The sequence below is a fragment of the Macaca fascicularis genome, chromosome 6 (assembly GCF_037993035.2).
Source record: "Macaca fascicularis isolate 582-1 chromosome 6, T2T-MFA8v1.1".
NCBI lineage: Eukaryota > Metazoa > Chordata > Mammalia > Primates > Cercopithecidae > Macaca > Macaca fascicularis.
Window position 1 is genome coordinate 17,537,094 of NC_088380.1, and position 20,209 is coordinate 17,557,302.

Consider the following 20,209-nt stretch of genomic DNA (forward strand, 5'->3'; position numbering starts at 1 on the left):
GGCAGGCAGACTGCTTGAGCTCAGGAGGTAGAGACCAGTCTGAGCAACATGGCAAAACCCCATCTCTACAAAAAATGAGTCAGGAGCAGTGACATGTGCCTGTGGTTCCAGCTACCAGGGAGGCCAAGGTGGGAGGATCACTTGAGCCCGGGAAGTGGAGGCTGCAGTGAGCCATGGTCATGCCACTGCATTGAAGACTGGGTAATTGAGCAAGACCCTGTCTCCAAAAAAAAAAAAAAAAAAAAATCTATCCCTGCCCAGTTAAGTGCAATGTTCCTGTCCTGGGAACCAGAACCAGTTAAAGAACTTCTCCTAATGCTTGGCAACGATTCCTGCATGTTCCACCATGAACCTGTAACGTAAAGAGGGGAAGACTATGTAGGTCAGTAGAAAAACACACTACAGTCTTTGGGCCACTGACAGTTCTTGATCCAAGCCTGAACCCAATTTTAAAAATCTTGCCTCACTTTTCTCATAACCCTGCAATTCCTACATGAGTCACCAAGCTAATTATACTTGTTACATTTGGGAATGACAGAGTGGACAACATAAAACTAAGTATTCGATGACCAACTGAAGATTAGAGGTCAAGGCTCAGCGTTGTTTTCACATTTAAGTACATGTTATCATAGTTCAGTTCCTTCCAAACCCACAACCCATAAATACTGTTGAAAATGATCAGAACTACTGACCCAACCAACCCATTCCACTTCCACCTCATTGAGAGCTGCCCATGGACAACAGCTGGCAAGGACTTCACACGGCCCAGGTTGCCAACCACAAGTCAAGGGCAGTGGCACCAAGAGACTGGTAGAGTTGTTAGTTAAGAGCCTTTGCCAGAAAGCTTAGTTAGAATAGGAATAGAAAGTATCTTTAGAGCCTTAGGGACATCATGCTAAGTGAAATAAACCAGCCACAAAAGCACAAATATATGAGTCCACTCGTGGAGGTATCTAAAGTAATCAAAGTCATAGGAACAGAAAGAAGAGTAGTTACCAAGAAAGAAGAGTAGTTACCAATCAGTGATTAGTGGGCACAGAGTTTCAATGCTGCAAGATGAAAACATTCTTGAGATCTGCTGCACAACAATGTGAATAAACTTAACCCTAGTACCCTTAAAAATAGTTAAGATGGTCAAGTTAATGTTATGTGATTCTTACCATAATTTTTTTAAAAAACAAAAAAGTTAAAAGACTAAAAGGAAAACCTCTTTGGGATTAAAATATAATTCAACAAGAAAGGGAAAGAATGCTGTATTAGTCCGTTTTTGTGCTGCTGATAAAGACATACCCAAGACTGGGAAGAAAAAGAGGTTTAATTGGACTTACAGTTCCACATGGCTGGGGAGGCCTCAGAATCATGGCAGGAAGCAAAAGGCACTTCTTACATGGTGGCGACAAGAGAAAATGAAGAAGAAGCAAAAGCAGAAACCCCTGATAAACTCATCAGATCTCGTGAGACTTATTCACTATCACGAGACTAGCACAGGAAACAATGGCCCCCGTGATTCAATTACCTCCCCTCTGGGTCCCTCCCACAACATACATATGAGAATTCTGGGAAATACAATTCAAGTTGAGGTTTAGGTGGGGACACAGCCAAATCATATCATTTTGCCCCTGGCCCCTCCAAATCTTATGTCCTCACATTTCAAAACCAATCATGCCTTCCCAACAGTCCCCCAAAGTCTTAACTCATTTCAGCATTAACCCAAAAGTCCACAGTCCAAAGTCTCATCTGAGACAAGGCAAGTCCCTTCTGCCTATAAGCTTGAATATTCAAAAGCAAGCTAGTTACTTCCTATATACAATGCGAGTACAGGTATTGGGTAAATACAGCCATTCCAAATAGGAGAAATTGGTCAAAACAAAGAGGTCACAGGGCCCACGCAAGTTTGAAATCCAGTGGGGCAGTCAAATTTTAAAGCTCCAAAATTATCCCCTTTGATTCCAAGCCTCATATCCAGGTCACAATGATGCAAGAAGTGGGTTCCCACGGTCTTGGGCAGCTCCACCCCTGTGGCTTTGCAGGGTACTGCCTCTCTCTCAACTGCTTTCACGGACTGGTGCTGTCTGCAGCTTTTCCAGGTGCACAGTACAAGCTGTCAGTGGATCCACCATTCTGCAGTCTGGAGGATGGTGGCCCTCTTTCTCACAGCTCCACTAGGCGGTACCCCAGTAGCAACTCTGTGTGGGGGCTCCGACCCACATCTCCCTTCCACACTGCCCTAGCAAAGGTTCTCCATAAGGGCCCCGCCCCTGCAGCAAACTTCTGCCTGGGCATTCAAGCATTTCCACACATCTTCTGAAATCTAGGCAGAGGTTCCCAAACCTCAATTCTTCTGTGCACCTGCAGACTCAACAACACGTGGAAGCTGCCAAGGCTTAGGGATTCCACCCTCTGAAGCCACAACCTGAGTTGTACAACATTGGCCCCTTTCAGACACGGCTGGAGCGTGGAGCGGCTGGGAGACAGGACACCACGTCTCTAGGCTACACACAGCACAGGGACCTGGGCCCAGCCCATGAAACCGTTTTTTCCTCCTAGGCCTCTGGGACTGTGATGGAGGGGCTGCTGTGAAGGTCTCTGACATGGCCTAGAGACATTTTCCACATGGTCTTAGGGATTAACATTAGGCTCCTTGCTACTTATGCAAATTTCTGCAGCCAGCTTGAATTTCTCCCCAGAAAATGGGATTTTCGGCTAGGCGCAGTGGCTCACGCCTGTAATCCCAGCACTTATGGAGGCCAAGACAGGTGGATCACGAGGTCAGGAGATCAAGACCATCCTGGCTAACAAGTGAAACTTTGTCTCTACTAAAAAAACAAAAAACAACCGGGCATGGTGGCAGGCGCCTGTAGTCCCAGCTACTCGGGAGGCTGAGGCAGGAGAATGGCGTGAACCCGGGAGGCGGAGCTTGCAGTGAGCCAAGATCACGCCACTGCACTGCAGCCTGGGCAACAAAGCGAGACTCCATCTCAAAAAAAAGAAAAAAGAAAAAAGAAAAAGAAAACCCCAAAATGCTAGGATTACAGGTGTGAGCCACCGCACCCGGCCTAAAGGGGTTTTCTTTTCTATCACATAGTCAGGCTGCAAATTTGCCAAACTGTAATGCTCTGCTTCCCTTATAAAACTGAATGCCTTTAATAGCCCCCAAGTCAACTCTTGAATGCTTTGCTGCTTAGAAATTTCTTCCACCAGATACCCTAAATCATCTCTTTGAAGTTTAAAGTTTCAGAAATCTCTAGGGCAGGGGCAAAATGCCAACAGTCTCTTTGCTAAAACATAACAAGAGTCACCTTTGCTCCAGTTCCCAACAAGCTCCTCATCTCCATCTGAGACCACCTCAGCCTGGATTTCATTGTCCATATTATTATCAGTATTTCTGTCAATGCTATTTAACAGGTCTTGAGGAAGTTCAAAACTTTCCCACATTTTCCTGTCTTCTTCTGAGCCCTCCAAATTGTTCCAACCTCTGCTTGTTACCCAGTTCCAAAGTTGCTTCCACGTTTTCAGGTATCTGTCCAGCAAGGCTCCACGCTTGGTACGAATTTACTGTATTAGTCCATGTTCACAACTGGGAAGAAAATGACGTTTAGTTGGACTTACTGTTCCACATGGCTCAGGAGGCGTCAGAATCATGGCGGGAGGCAAAAGGCACTTCTTACATGGAGGTGGCAAATGAGGAAGAAGCAAAAGCGGAAACCCCTGATAAACCCATCAGATCTCATGAGATTTACTTGCTATCACAAGAATAGCAAGGGAAAGACTAGCCCCCATGATTCAATTACCTCCCCCTGGGTCCTTCCCACAACATATGGGATTTCTGGGAGATACAATTCAAGTTGAGATTTGGGTGGGGACACAGTCAAACCTTATCAGGTGCCATGAAAAACCTATTTTACAACACTTTCAGGAACACAGTTTTGTTAAATGAATGACACTGTTTAGATATTGTTTTCCCTTTTCATATCATCTTGAGAAGCATGTACAGGTCCTGAAAGAAACCAAATTCTCATCTGGGGAAAGTGAGATGGGAAGACAGCCAGAGTGACAGAAAAATGCGGCCAGTCCTATCCTACAGGGAAACTTAAAACATTTAATCAGTGCCTGACCCTAAAGTTGAGCAAAATTCACTTATTTACTCCTTAAGACTACAGATCATACTATACTACCTGAGACTCTAATGGAGAAGGAACTGGACCGCGTGTTGGTGAAGTGTCCACACTGTCAGTGACCTTAGACATGCTGCCTGCCTCTTTGTTCCCCCTTTCTCCCCATACCCCCAAATCTATATTAACAAAGCACAGATATATCTATATACTGAAAATCCATTCAAGACTCTCAGAAGAAAAAGAAATGAAGGAGTTACACACACAGTATTACTACAGCTTATCAAATCAAGAACTAAGAACGGTTCCACCAAGTAGACTGCCCCTGCTAAGAAGTTTTGATAACCAAGTAGCCCGTCTGTCTCAAATTATGGAAACTGGCCCTGAAGCTTTTATTCTCAATACAACAACTTGCAAACTCAATTCATAAACTATGTGGTTTTGGCCAGGGATGGTGGCTTACGCCTGTAATCCCAGCACTTTGGGAGGCCTAGGTGGGCAGATCACTTGAGGTCAGGAGTTCGAGACCAGCCTAGCCAACATGATGAAACTCCATCTCCACTAAAAATACAAAAATTAGTCGGGTGTGGTGGTGGGCGCCTATAATCTCAGCTCCTCAGGAGGCTGCGGCAGGAGACTCACTTGAACCCTGGAGGCGAAGGTTGCAGTGAGCCAAGATGGTACCACTGCACTCCAGGCTGGGCAACAGAGCAAGACTACATCTCAGAAAATAAAAAAATAAATAAAAATAAAAACATAAGCTATAAGTTTTAGATCCTTACATTTGACTATCTTTTATTTCCTTAAGTCTTAAATTTTAATACGCACCTCTGAGGTACAGGCCAATTTATAACATTAGTTTCCCTAGTAAAATGGAGATGTCAGGTTTCTCTTACAATCATCGAAATATAATCAAGCAAACCAGTTTCTGGATTCACATATTTAATTTGAGTGATATGGCTTTTCATTCATTTTACGCTAAAGAAACAAAATCAGGAATACTGGCGCTCCTACAAACAGAAGAAACTTCTTCAGTTGCTTAACAAGGTGGATAAATAGGCTCAGCTTCAGTAATTTAGTCAGTCTTGTTCTTACAGTGATCAGTACAACATTACCCTAAATTCTCAGTGGGATCCTAGTATTTTCAACATTCTATTTGTGATTAACTGAATGGTTTGTTTTCTCAGACGGAGTCTCGCTCTGTCAGCCAGGCCTGAGTACAGTGGCGCAATCTCAGCTCACTGCAACCTCCACCTCGCAGGTCGAAGCAATTCTTCTGCCTCAGCCTACCAATTAGCTGGGATTACAGGCACCTGCCACCACAGCCGGCTAATTTTTGTATTTTTAGTAGAGACAGGGTTTCACCATGTTGGCCAGGCTGGTCTTGAACTCATGACCTCAAGTGATCCATCTGACTCGGCCTCCCAAAGTGCTGGGATTACAGGCGTGAGCCACTGTACCCGGCCTGAACTGAATGTTTGTATTCTCCCTCAAAATTAATATGTTGAAATCCTCATCTCCCATGAAATGGTGTTAGGGTCTTTGGCAGGTGACTAGGTCATGAAGATGCAGCCTTCATGAATAGGATTAGCACCCTTATAAAAGAGCGCCAAGAGAACTCCCCCTTCTATGATGTAAGGCCCAGCAGGAAGCTGGCTGGCTGTGATCCAGTGAGCAGAGACCTCACAAGACACAGAACTGCTAGCATCTTGACGGCCTTGGACTTCCCAGGCTCCAAAACTGTGACACATGGATATTTGCTCTTCATGAATCACTCAGTCTGTGGTACTCTGTCAGGGCAGCCCGAACTGACTAACACACTATGGAAGTTTAAGAATTTTAAGAGCAAGTAACAAGTTAATCAGTCGGCAAATATCAATATACTTGAACTTTTGCTCAAATTACTTGCATCCTATACTTCTGATTGCTGAAAAAGATGAAAGAACACAGAGAAGATACCCAGGAGGGAAACCAGGCCAGTGCCATGCCCTTCTGTCCCCACACTGGTTGGAATATTTGCTGTGTTCCATTTGAGAGAACTGTATTGTATCTATCACACACACACACACGGTGTACATTCTACATTCCCACTGGGATTCTGAATTATCACTTAGGAAAACAATGTAAAGCGTGTGTATGTGTAGCGGGGCCAAGCACACATGCCCTGGGCAAGAATAGCTACAGAGCAGACCACTGATGTTGGGAAGCTGCAGGGACTTGTTCTTACCTGACCATATTCTGTCCGGAAGACGACGACGCCTTCTGCACAGGAATTTACAGTACTTGGAAAATGCTGGCCATTTTCTCTCAGCCAGACCCGTGTTCCCTGTAAACAAAACAAAACAAGACTGAACTGAGTTTGGATTGCATTTTGTGGCGAAACTCTACTGTCGAAATTACCATAACTCCTATATTCCTTTAAAAAAAAAAATCTTTTTGAAAAGTAAACGTCTTTCTCAAGCAAAGAACACATCTTCAGGAAGCATCATCCACAGGCTTTACTATCCACAAGTGTGACTGAGAGTCCCACCAGACAGAGAAGGCAAAGAGGGACTAAGAAAATAGCAGCTAGCCCCTGTGTTCGCACCATGCAACTGATTTACGTGGATTACTTCATTTGAGATGATGAGGCAGACACTACGATCATTCTCATCTTACAGAGGGAGAACCAGAGGCCTAGAGGTAAAGAAACTTGCCCAGCATCACAAAGACTGAGTGAGTATTTGACAGGCAGTTGGGCTCCAGAAAGCAAAAGTTTAACTAGGTCACAACAAGCCTTCACCCTCTTTGAGAACTCTTCAGAAACTAATGGCTCCCATCCTCTTAGGTCAAAGTCCGGTACACCTGCGCACCTGGAGAACATTAGACCACTCCCTCGACTCCTACTTATACCAAAATCCATGTGCAAACTGGACTCTCCAAAAGAGGAACTGAAGTTTCTAATATGTATCAGAACTCAGTCCACCAGCACAAATGTTGTTAGGATTACATGAGACACCTAATGAACTTCAAAGTTCAGGACTGTATCTTAAAAGACGGCAACTTCGAGATCCTACTTTTTAATCTTGGGCACATTTTTTGGCATTGATCTCATTTCCACTTATTTATTTCCCCACTGGACAAATGAAATATCATATTGAGCTTTTTTAAGGCTCAATTTCATCGTCCTTTGATTTCATCATATGAAACCATTTTTCAAACACAAGTGATAAAGTTTGGAGGAATTAGTGGGTATTTCCTGGTCATTCAAAGAATGACATTCATGAATACTACTCAGCCATAAAAAGGAATGAAATAATGACATTCACAACAACGTGGATGGAGTTGGAGACCGTTATTCTAGTGAAGTCACTCAGGAATGGAAAACCAATCATCATATGTTCTCGTTTGTAAGTGGGAGCTAAGCTATGAGGATGCAAAGTCATAAGAATGACACGATGGACTCTGGGGACTCAGGGAGAAGGGTGGGAGGGCGGAGAAGGATAAAAGACTACACAACAGGTACAGCGGACACTGTTCGGGTGATGGGTGCACCAAAATCTCAGAAATCACCACTGAATAACATATTCATGTAACTGAACACCACCTGTTCCCCCAAAATCACTGAAATTAAAAAAAAAGAAAAAAAATTACCTTTATGATGTATACCCATATGATAGAATGCAACACCGAGCTTCAGTATCTCAATAAACTTTCTCTACTATGCTCAACAATTTCATTTCCAACAAAAATGACACCAAGCACATCCTATGAATCAATGTATTCACGTGGAAATAGAACAAAATTATCACTTGACATAGCACTTTATTTTTTTCTCCCTCCCTCCCTTACTAAAATAGCATTTTAACTGAACAACTCCTCTTCTCGAATTTTCTACATTTCATTTATTTCTGTTTTGTTAAATCTTTGAAATATACTGGTTATGGTATGTTCCACTTCCAGCTGAAGGAGCTAGTACTGCTCTTTTAACATAGAATTGGCAGGGGATAAATGACACACCAGTAAACTCAACATTTTATGTTACTTTAAATGGTGCCAATCAATAGCAAACATAGTCACCTCCAGTAACAGAGTGCCCCCGATATATCAGGGTCATGAACTATCAGGGTCATGTACTAAGGAGCCTCAGTGACATTACATTGAATACTAACCTTCCGTAAAATAGGAATCCTCTCAATTCCAAGAGGTAAGTGCAGCTTGGAGCTTAAGACTTTGCCCAGTGCCACACAGCTAGTGACCGAGGCAGGTCTCTCCAAATTCCTAATCCCATGCTCTTCCCACACATCACACTGACTCTACTTGTCTCCTGAAAATAATGCATAAATAAATCAAATGCATTCATCAATGAGCAATTAAAATCTAACAATACAGAGTTGCCTTAAATGGCCTGTTATCACACATAACTATTTGTTCTCATCTTCCTAGAAAGGAACATTTAAGAACACAAAATCTGACGTAAAGGTTACTCCATTCCCTCAGTGCCCACGATGACACTGTTTAAAATCCACAAGCCGGAGGACAGACGTGGTGGCTCACGTAATCCCAGCACTTTGGAAGGCCAAGATGGGTGGATCACTTGAGGTCAGGAGTTTGAGACCAGCCTGGCCAACATGGTAAAACCCCGCGTCTACCAAAAAAGTACAAAAATTAGCCAGACATGGTGGCGCATGCCTGTAATCCCAGCTTCTCAGGAGGCTGAGGCAGGAGAATTGCTTGAAACCAGGAGGCAGAGGTTACACTGACTTGAGATTGTGCCACTACGTTCCACCCTGGGCGCCAGAGTAAACCCTATCTCAAAAAAATAGAAAATAAATAAATAAAATCCACAAACCAGGACCTAAAACGTTAACTGTTACTCAGAAGCCATAGTTAAGTCACTCTTGAGTTTGATGAATGAATTTCGGGCGGGCCAGCTAGAATCCCCAGACATAGGTTCTACAAGCATTTCTAAAATCACGGTGGCTGGAGATCCCAATATTGAAATGGAACAAACTCCTTTCCCCATTGACCAACTCACACAGTCCCCCTGAGAGTTCTGTGACTCTCCTAGTATCCCCTATTGCGACCTTATCTGTAAGAGACCCTCCCCATATGCACTCATTTCCCTGGTACATACTAAGGAGGTTTTAAGTTGTTCACTCCATTCACAGTTCTTTAAAGATGCGCCAAAGAGGAGTTTAAATCCTCTGCTATAAAGATGGCAGATAGCATCAAAAATAAATATTAAGTGCTCCTATATAAATCTTGAGACCTGCCTATTTAAAGAACACATAGCACCAACAGGGGTCAGTACCCATTTGCACACAAGTCCCTCACGTCCCCCTACTCTTGCTTCAGGCTGAGACACTGATAACACACATGAAGAATGAGACTTCACAACTGCCTGTCAGTCCTGATTTCTTTATTAGCAAACAGCTGTTTCCAAAGAGAACACGGACTTCAGGCATCTGCCAAGAGGCTGGTCTCTCAAATATCCCTCCGTACCCAAACTGCATTACTTACAACATTCTAGAAAAAGATTCCAAATGCCTGATGACTTTTTTCAGCCTCTCTTTAATTCACATGTCAGGGACTACAATATTTGAAAGCTTTTAAATATACGCCTCCCTACACACACGCACGCCCATGCTCGCAGCAATGAAAATGTTCAAAGTTATATAAGGCAAGAACTTTTACTCATTAGGTTAAAATCAGGAAATAAAAACTCCCAGTGTAGCTCCATCCCAGAACCCCTAGTCCAAACCTTTCTGTGTGTTGTGACCATCACTAGCACTGTTTTCGTTAAAAAGGATTTCACACACCTGTTTCCCAATTAAAATTGTCTATTTAGTAAGAATGAAATTGAGATTGTGCAACAGTATCAAATGAATATACATGGTCAGCAGGATTAATATGTATCCACAGGCCACCCAGAAGGTATTTTTTCACTAAAGCGTGCAGTTTGACTTAGTATCTCACTGTGGGCTCTCTTTACCCTTTCGTTTTAAAGTACTACAAAGCCCTTTGTTGACACAGTACTTTATGATCAAACACACAGTTCAGCTCCTGTAGTCCAAAGGTCTTTTCCAACAGGTGTGAAGAACTGCTGATAAGCAACTTTTACAAAATCCAGCCCAGATTTCAAATCCACAGCCCATTGGCCAGTTTTCCTAGGTCGATCACAAACAGCTGTCTTCCACACATGGGAAGCAAAATGCATTCAAAACATCCCCTTTGTTCTTTGAAAAAGTATTAACTGGCAATTTTCATAGAATCGGAATTGCAAAGTTAAACCGCTGAAATAGGTATTTTGTACATAGATTGTTCCTGGTGCTTTCTCTGAGACCCCAATCTTTCTACTTCTGCTCTATTAGAACACATGTGCCCAGGTCCAAAAGAGGCCACCCACAAGCACTTGAAAACGAAGTCACAGGCAGACATTTGAAGTGTCCAGACCATCTAAGTTGGAGCGGGAAAGAAAAATTTGCCCACCATATGCAAACTATTACATTCAGTCATTGCTAAATAAGGCTGATAATTTAATACACAATATAGGCAACCTCGCATAAGGAAAAGGCTCACAATTTGATTAAAAATTGCCTTTATTAGCAGGTGGAACAAGTTTGAACATAACATACACATTTTATTAAAAATTGGAGAAGTTTGCGTGTTAATCTCTGAGACAAATATGTGAGTGTTAACATGATGGCTGAACATTTTTCTGTACATAATCACCAGAAACGTTTTTGCAATATAAAGCATTTGTGCATAAATTCCTATCCCCCTGTGAACTTTAAAGCAATCCTGTAAGACAGAGAGGCAATACCATCCCTTTCTTCAAACGTAAGGTTCACTGAGGCTCCATTTTCTACTGCCAACAATGATTTCCTGGATATAATAAAAGGGGCCGACTTTACCAAATGTTGGTGAGGGTGTAGAGAAACTGAGAATATAAAATGGTCCATCTGCTTTGGAAAACGGTTTGGCAATTTCTTAAAAAGCTAAACATAATCTTACCATGTATGTCCCAACAATATAACTCCTAGATAGTTGTCTACTCAAAAAAAAAATATTTTTAAGTCTTGTGTGTAAATATTCATAGCAGCAATATTCTTCCTAGCCAAATACTGGAAACAACTCAAAGGTCTAGTAACTGGTATAGAGATACACAGAACAAAGCCATACAATGGGACTCCTCAGTTATTTAAAACAAAAAAAAAGAATCACTGATATATTCACCAACAAATATGGACCACAGACATCATGGTAAGTGAAAGAGGACAGATACAAAAGGCTACATACTGTGGGGTTCTGTTTATATGAAGTTTCTGGAAAAGGCAAATCCATAGATACAGACAATAGATGAATGGCTATCCAAAGCTGGATGCGGGAGGGACAGTGACTGAGTGAAAAAGGTGGAAATCTGTCCAAAAACTGCCCTGTGGCGATGGCTGCACAACCGTATACATGTGCTGAAATTCATTCTACTGGGCACCTATAACAGGTGAATTTCTCTCTGTGGAATTATAAATCAATAATTTTGAATCACTTTTATTTTTATTTATTTATTTATTTATTTTTGAGAGGGAATCTCGCTCTGTCACTGCAAGCTCCGCCTCCCGGGTTCACGCCATTCTCCTGCCTCAGCCTCCCAAGTAGCTGGGACCACAGGCGCCCGCCGCCTCACCCAGCTAATTTTTTGTATTTTTAGTAGAGACGGGGTTTCACCGTGTTAGCCAGGATGGTCTCCATCTCCTGACCTCATGATCCGCCCGCCTCAGCCTCCCAAAGTGCTAGGATTACAGGCGTAAGCCACCGCACCTGGCCATCATTTTTAAAAAATTGTTTTCCCAGTCTATATATTTCTCAGATGCACATGAACATTCCTAACCATTCCATAGTAGGAAAACCCAATAACATTTCTGTAACTGAGCAACACAGCGGTTGAGAAACATCAAAACAACAACAACCCCATAATGATGAAATTTAAGGGCCCCGTTGAATTCATTAAGTCCCTGTTCTCCATTAGCACAGACTAGAGGGGCTAGAAGACCACAGAGGAGACTTGCCCAAGCTAGTCTAAGGATGAGGTTGTGGTAGATTGTACCATGGTGTCATTGTGGACAATTATCCCCCTCCCTGGAAGAAAATCACAAAACCCTGGCCAACTGCCTCCTGCTTGGTGATACCTCCCCAGCCTGGCCCATTCATCATCTGTTATCTACGACTCCATCCCACTCCAATAGCAAAGTGAAGCTGCTGCACAAGGCCTAAATATTGACACACAAAGTTGCTGGCCTCTGTTTTAAGATAAAGACGATTGTACCACCATCACCAATTTTAACCTCCTGTTGCCCTTTTGAAAACTATTACATTTCTCTTCTGATTTTAAAAATGATTTTCTTTCCTGAACTCTGAAAAAAATAAGTAAAGTTAGAGAAACAACCCTAAAAAGAGATGATGATGGACTTTAAATACCATTCTGTACGGCATGTTCTAATTACAGGTTCACGAAAAAGAGAACATTCTTTAGCCAAACATACAACTTAGTCTCAGCCCCGGAACAGGGCACTGTGCCGACTCATCTCCCACAGCTGTTTCTCTCGCCTATGTTAAGTACCTCAGTTCAGGACTCTCTGGCCACCTACATGACAAACTCAAAATCTGCTCCTGAAATGTGATCTGCTTTTTCCTTTTTAAAGATGCAGAGGGCCAGCACAGTGCCTCATGCCTGTCATCCCAGCACTTTGGGAGACCAAGGCAGGCGGACTGCCTGAGCCCAAAAGTTTGAGACCAGCCTGGGCATCCTGGAGAGAACCTGTCACTTATTTTTAAAATGCAAAAAATAACCCAGGCATGGTGGTGCATGCCTGTGGTCTCAGCCACTTGAGAGGCTGAGGTGGGAGGATCACCTGAGGCTGGGAAGTAAAGAGTACTGTGAGCCATGATTGCACCACCTCACTCCAGCCTGGGAGACAGAGTGAGACTCTCTCTCCAAAAACAATAAAATAAAAATAAAATAAAATAAAAAGACACAGAGGTCAAATAACTTTGTAATGCATCAGATAAATTAACATGACTATTGAAATCTGCAGTAAATTCAACAGCCAAAAGAAAGTTTTCCTCTGTTTGCCTGCAATGACTCAGTGAAGAAGTCACCCGGCTTAGGCGATCTCTAACACAGGGCCAAGGAAGCGGGGATATTTGTTCTTGATGAACTGCAGAAATGGGTTGTGAGCATCACGGACTTAAGCAGCACTTTTCCACCTGTTTTACAGTCTCTCTTTTTTTTTTTTTCTTCTGTTGGAAGTAGGAGTTATCTTTCCAACTGATCAGATGCTTCTTTTCCCCTGATTCTTATGACTCAAAGACACATCAAAGGACACATGGCTTTCATGACACAAAGTTGTAATACAAGTTTCTCCACCTCGGTGCTATTGACATTGTGGACGAGACGATTCTTTGTTGCGGACTGCAGCTTCATTCTAGTTGAGAATCACTATTCTAGAGTAATAGTGGTCTAGAGCCATGGTCAAATTGAAGGCACTTACAAAACCATTCATTGTCAGTGACCTAGTTAATTGAAAGCAGACTCTGTCATCTAAATCCCATGAATTTCAAAAATCCCAAGAATGGAGGTCAGTCCAGATAAAGTATACCTGGGGCAGACCTAATTTCTGGTATCATTAAAACTGGGTACACACAGAATAGAGAAAGTAGCCCCTGCAGCCCAATTCAAACAGTTTGACAAACGTAAGGGAAAGAGGAGCAGAGGCCGATAGGTGGGCAGTGGTGCTAGAAGAACACTCTTCTTTTCCTCCTCTCTGTCCACTGTGTGTGTGTGTGTGTGTGTGTGTGTGTGTGTGTGTCTGTGTGTGTCTGTGTGTGTGTGTCTGTGTGTGTGTGTGTGTGTCTGTGTGTGTCTGTGTGTGTGTGTGTGTGTGTGTGTGTCTGTGTGTGTCTGTGTGTGTGTGTCTGTGTGTGTCTGTGTGTGTGTGTCTGTGTGTGTGTGTGTGTGTGTGTGTGTGTGTGTGTGTGTGTGTTTTTTAAGGGAGAGCCGACTTTTAATGCAGATTATTGGAACCATGCAGACACAGCCTGTCCACTGCGCTCTTTAACCTCAGATGCTATCTCAACTTCCAAATGCTTGCAAACCCCAATGCAAAGCTTGTCAGAAAACTCAGCCACATGCAGATGAGAACGAGAGAGGAGCAAAGCAAGGTGCTCATTGGCCAAGCACGGTGGCTCATGCCTATAATTCCTGCAGTTTGGGAGGCCAAGGCGGGTGGATCACCTAACGTCAGAAGTTTGAGACCAGGCTGGCCAACATGATGAAACTCCATCTCTACTAAAAATACAAAAAATTAGCTGGGCGTGTTGGTGGGCGCCTGTAATCCCAGCTACTCAGGAGGCTGGGCAGGAGAATCACTTGAACCCGGAGGGCAGAGGTTGCAGTGAGCTGAGATCACACCACTGCACTCCAGTCTGGGAAACAGAGCAAGACTCTGTCTCAAAAAAACGGGGGGGAGGGAGCATGGCAGCATCATCACCAGTATAAAATGAGTATGACAAATGCAGCTCTAACACAAGCCGCAAGGACGAGGGAGCACTGTGAGCTGGGGCACAAGCCTAAGATTCAGAAATGAAGGGGAAGGTGAAATTTAAGACTTCTCCCCTGCAGAGACAGCCACCCTCAGCAGGGGACCTGAAGTGATAGCAGCCAGTCTCCAAAGCATCCCTGGACACCCAGAATCCCCCACAGCAGTGGGTGGCCTTTATAGGTCCATGCTATAGAGTGCTCAAACAGAGTAGGGCACCCACGACAGCTAAGTGAGTCCCTCTGACTCATTTCCTTGTCTTGAGACTACAGGGTTTTAAATCCGAGGCTGGCAATCATTTCTGAAGAACTGCATCCAATTCCACAGAGGTAAGCTTCCGTTCAGCCATGGCCATGTAGGCTCTGAAAGGAACACAGGTGGTTTTTAGGCTCAGGAGTTGAAGGTGATGGCAAGTCAAAGCTCCACCCTGAGCGACTACAGAGGAAGGAAAAGTAATGAAGTGAGTCTCAAGAGAGAAACTTGGCGAGCACACAGTTGATAATGTTGGAAATGTGTGGTTGAGAGTTCCGAGTTTGTAATATTTGTCTTTGGGCTGGAGAACAATGATAGATGTTTGTTCTCTATATAGACAACCCCAACAACAACTGGCCCGTCCATCAGAGCTGATCCCATCCTTAAATCCCAGGGGAAAATGTGTTCCTGACATTGTGCTTCAGAATTCAGACATAATTTCTTCTCAAAGATGCTGCCAGAAGTGTTGGATAACTCCCTAGACTGGCCTATTGCTGAAATACTCTACACTTTTTGAAGGAATGTATTTCAGCTATTTATAGCTTTCATCATTGTCATCATTTCTCAAGCTTGCCTGTGGGCTAAAGGATCATTTGTAACACTACTGCGGCCAGGCATGGTGGCTCACAACTGTGATCCCAGCACTCTGGGAGGCCAAGGAGGGCAGATCACTTGAGGTCAGGAGTTCACCACCAAAATCACCCAAATAATACCAAAATCACCCAGACGTGGTGGCACGGGCCTGTAATCTCAGCTACTTGGGAGACTGAAGCACGAGAATCGCTTGAACCAGGGAGGCAGAGGTTGCAGTGAGCCAAGATCGTGTCACTGCACTCCAGCATGGGTGACAGAGCGAGACTCCAACTCAAAAAAAAAAAAAAAAGAAAAAAAGAAAAACAAAACAACACTATTGCCACTGAAGACCATAGTGTTCCAAATACTAATAAACACACCTAAAAAAACACAGTAAGGTTGTAAACTGAGGGCTACCTGTGCTCATTACCGTGAAGTTCACAGAGCAATCTGTCCCATGTTTCTGGTCCTTCCCAGCTCTCTAGTGCACCGGATGGGAAGGATCGAATAGCACCCACATTCCTTCCCCTTATCCTGCCCACAATATCAAACTCTGTAACCACTAGGAACAGCAGCCTTCATCCAGAGCTTTCATAACATGAAAGATTTACGGTAGTAAGAGTGGAAAGGCAGGAAAAGAAGAAAAGAAAGCGGTAAAAGGTATCACCAACAATACACTCATCTTTTGGTCAATGTTCCACGGGAAAAGATACAAAGATTCACTGCCATCCCACACTCCCAATCAAAATCAAAACCAAAATGAACTATGCTAAATGGCAGGATGCCTCAATTATGAATGTGTAATTCTATAAAGAGTTTATTCCCATAGTTATGGATTCCAACTTGCCACCTGATTGAGTCCTGAGTTTTATTATTATTTTTAGATGGAGTCTAGCTCTGCTGCCCAGGCTGGAGTGCAGTGGCGTGATCTCAGCTCACTGCAATCTCTGCCTACTGGGTTCAAGTGATTCTCCTACCTCAGCCTCCCAAGTAGCTGGGGCTACAGGTGTGCACCACCACACTCGGCTAATTTTTGTATTTTTAGTAGAGACTGGGTTTCACCATGTTGGCCAGGCTGGTATCGAACGCCTGACCTCAGGTGATCCACCCGACTCAGCCTCCCAAAGTGCTGAGATTACAGACGTGAGCCACCGTGTCTGGCCTGAGTTTTATCATCTGATTTCCCCCAGCTTCCTCACAATTCCTTAAAACACCTTTTCAGTTAATCTTTTAAACTACAGTGACTAGTAGTAGTCCCAGAAACAATTTAACACTAAAAGAAATGAGACATCTCCAAATTGCTGAGAGTTCCTCAAACATTGTAGGAATGTGACGATACAATGAACAAAAGTCAAACTATTCTATCTATTAGTTAACCATCATTATGCAGCCAACACATATATGTTTATTAGAAAGTGGACTTAAAGAATCAGCCAACATGCCTAAAAGAATTCATCCATCTATAACTGTTACACCCACCCACCCATTCTTCCATCCCGCCATACTTCCACAAGTCCATCCTTCTACCAAATATCTCCTAACACCCCCTCCCCAATCATATACCAGGCACTAGAAAAGAGTGGACGGCTTGTAAAATAGTTCTAGCTCTAGGCTGGGCGCAGTGACTCACACCTGTAATGTCAACACTTTGGGAGTCCAAGGTGGGAGGATTACTTGAGCCTTGGAGTTCAAGACCACCCTGGGCAAGATGGTAAGACCTCGTCTCTATAAAATTTTTTTAAATTAAAAAATTATTCGGCCGGGCGCGGTGGCTCAAGCCTGTAATCCCAGCACTTTGGGAGGTCGAGACGGGCAGATCACAAGGTCAGGAGATCGAGATCATCCTGGCTAACCCGGTGAAACCCCATCTCTACTAAAAAATACAAAAAATTAGCCAGGCGAGGTGGTGGGCGCCTGTAGTCCCAGCTACTCGGGAGGCTGAGACAGGAGAATGGCATAAACCTGGGAGGCGGAGCTTGCAGTGAGCTGAGATCCAGCCACTGCACTCCAGCCTGGGTGACCGAGCGAGACTCTGTCTCAAAAAAAAAAAAAAAAAAAAATTATTCAAGACCAGTCTGACAAACATGGAGAAACTCCATCTCTACTAAAAATACAAAATTAGCTGCATGTGGTGGTGCATGCCTGTAATCCCAGGTACTCAGGAGGCTGAGGCAGGAGAACTGCTTGAACCCAGGAGGGAGAGGTTGTGGTGAGCCGAGATGGTGCCACTGCACTCCAGCCTGGACAACAAGAGCGAGACTCCGTCTCAAAAGAAAAAAAAAAAATTAGCCAGACATACTCCCGCAGTTGGGAGGCTAAGGCAAGAGGATCCCTTGAGCCCAGATGTTTGAGGATACAGTGAGCTCTGATCATGCTACTGCACTCCAGTCTGAACAAGATAAGCCAAGACCCCCATCTCTTAAAAAAAAACAGTAAAATTAGAACAAAATAAAATAGTTTTGGCTCTAAAAAGCACAGAGGTAAACTATGCCCACTCTAATGCCCTCCCTATCTGGTCTCTCTGTTCCACATGGAATAATTATGCAATATAAAGAGTAGGACAGGGCAGGCATGGTGACTCATGCCTGGAATCCCGGCACTTTTGGGAGGCTGAGGTGGGAAGATCGTTTGAGCTCAGACGTTTGAGACCGGCCTGGGCAACATGGCAACACTCTGTTTCTGCCAAAAATATAAAAATTAGCTGAGCATGGTGGCACAGGCCTATAGTCAGTTACTGGGCAGGCTGAGGCGGAAGGACGGGTTGAGCCCAAGAGGTGGAGGTTGCAGTGAGCAGTGATTGTGCCTCTGCACTCCAGCCTGGGTGACAGGGCGAGAACCTGACTCAAAAAAAAAAAAAAAAAAACCAGCCTGGCCAACATGGTGAAACCCTGTCTCTACTAAAAATACAAAAATTAGCTGAGCGTGGTGGCAGGCGCCTGTAATCCCAGGCAGTCGGGAGGCTGAGGCAGGAGAATCGCTTGAACCCGGGAGGCGGCGGTTGCAGTAAGCCGAGATCATGCCACTATACCCTCGCCTGGACAACAGAGCAAGATGCTTTCTGTAGAAAGAAAGACAGAAAGACAAGAAAGAAAGAAAGACAAGACAGACAGACAGAGAAAGAGAAAGAAAGAAAGAAAGAGAGAAAAAAGAGAGAAAGAGAGAGAGAAAGAAAGAAAGAAAGAAAGAGAAAGAAAGAAAGAAAAGAAAGAAAGGAAGAAAGAAAGGAAGAAAGAAAGGAAGAAAGGAAGGAAGGAAGGAAGGAAGGAAGGAAGGAAGGAAGGAAGGAAGGAAGGAAGGAAGGAAGGAAGAAAGAAAGAAAGAAAGAAAGAAAGAAAGAAAGAAAGAAAGAAAGAAAGAAAGAAAGGCAGGCAGAAAGAAAGGCAGAAGGAAAGAAAGAAAGAAAGAAAGAAAGAAAGAAAAAGAAAGAAAGAAAGAAAGAAAGGGAGAGAGACAGAGAGACAGAGAGAGAAAGAAAGAAAGAAAGAAAAGAAAAGAAAAGAAAAGAAAAGAAAAGAAAAGAAAAGAAAAGAAAAGAAAACAGTAGAACAAGCCAAGAAAGACAAGTAGGTAAATGGGGCAAGGAGACAGAGATTTTATGAAATGTATAAAACTGTCGCACTAAGAACTCTCAAAAACTAGTGGGAAATCCTGTTTTTACAGGACACAAAACAAAACAGCTGGTTTGAGAACTGCATTCCAGGATCCTCTTGGTGGAAGCAGTAGGAGGTGCAGGACAGAAAGGGCAATAAAAGACCAGCACAAAATGTTTGCACTCTGCGTGAAATCTGATACCAGACATCCTTACCTCCTACTTCCCAGTTTATCGTCCTTTCCTCCTCTTGATAAGACATCATTTTTTTGGGGGGCGGGGTGGGGGGGGAGAAATGCCTACAAATAAACAAACTGATAAGATTTTCTTAACGAAATCCCAGTTGTTTTCTGGCTACCAACTGTTTTTAGAAAAAATACACAAGTATGCTCAGAACGGGAGTTTGTTGTTACTTCATAAAAATGAATGACCCGAGAACACAATGGGAAGAAAATAAACTTAAAACAGCCATTTCTAATTTCTGTTTCATACATGTTAATTCCTTTGCAGATTTCTATCACATATCGAAAACAATCGGTGTGTTTCATAAAATCGCACTCCCTGAATTAACAGCTAAGGAAGAGATAACCTAGACCAATCAAAATGACATATAACGTGTTGGCAAGAATGTGGAGAAACTAGAACCCCCGAGCGCTGCTGCTAAGAATGTGAAATGATGCAGCTGCTGTGGAAAACAATTTGGCAGTTCCTCAAAAAGTAAAATATAGAGTTACCGTATGACCCAGAAATTCCACTGCTAGGTAAAAACCCCAGAGACGTGAAAACGTATGTCCACACGAAAACTTGTACACAAATGTTCATAGCAGCATTTTGTGCAACAGCCTGAAAATGGAAACAACCCTCATGTCCATCAACTAGTGAATGGATGTTTTTTTTAATGCGGTCTATTCATACAATGGAATATTATTCAACAATAAGGTTGATGTGGTAGCTCACGTCTGTAATCCCAGAACTTTGGAAGGCCGGGGCGGGAAGATCACCTGAGGTCAGGAGTTCAAGACTAGCCTGGCCAACATGGAGAAACCCTGTCTTTACTAAAAATACAAAAATTAGCCAGGTGTGATGGCACATGCCTGTAATCTCAG

General features: G+C 43.4%; 1 protein-coding gene across 5 annotated transcripts in view; it reads right to left on the reverse strand.

Annotated features, from left to right (window-relative positions):
- The window catches only part of MYO10 (myosin X), a 274,170-nt gene that overhangs the window by 208,542 nt on the left and 45,419 nt on the right, over nucleotides 1-20,209 (reverse strand). For all 5 annotated transcript variants that reach the window (XM_065546109.1, XM_073993164.1, XM_015451227.4 and 2 more), the window contains exon 2: nucleotides 6,340-6,438. Coding sequence is in view for 2 of the 5 variants with exons in the window: in XM_015451227.4 (XP_015306713.3) it covers nucleotides 6,340-6,438 (99 nt within the window). In the remaining 3 variants the exon portion in view is untranslated. The remainder of the gene's footprint in view (nucleotides 1-6,339; nucleotides 6,439-20,209) is intronic.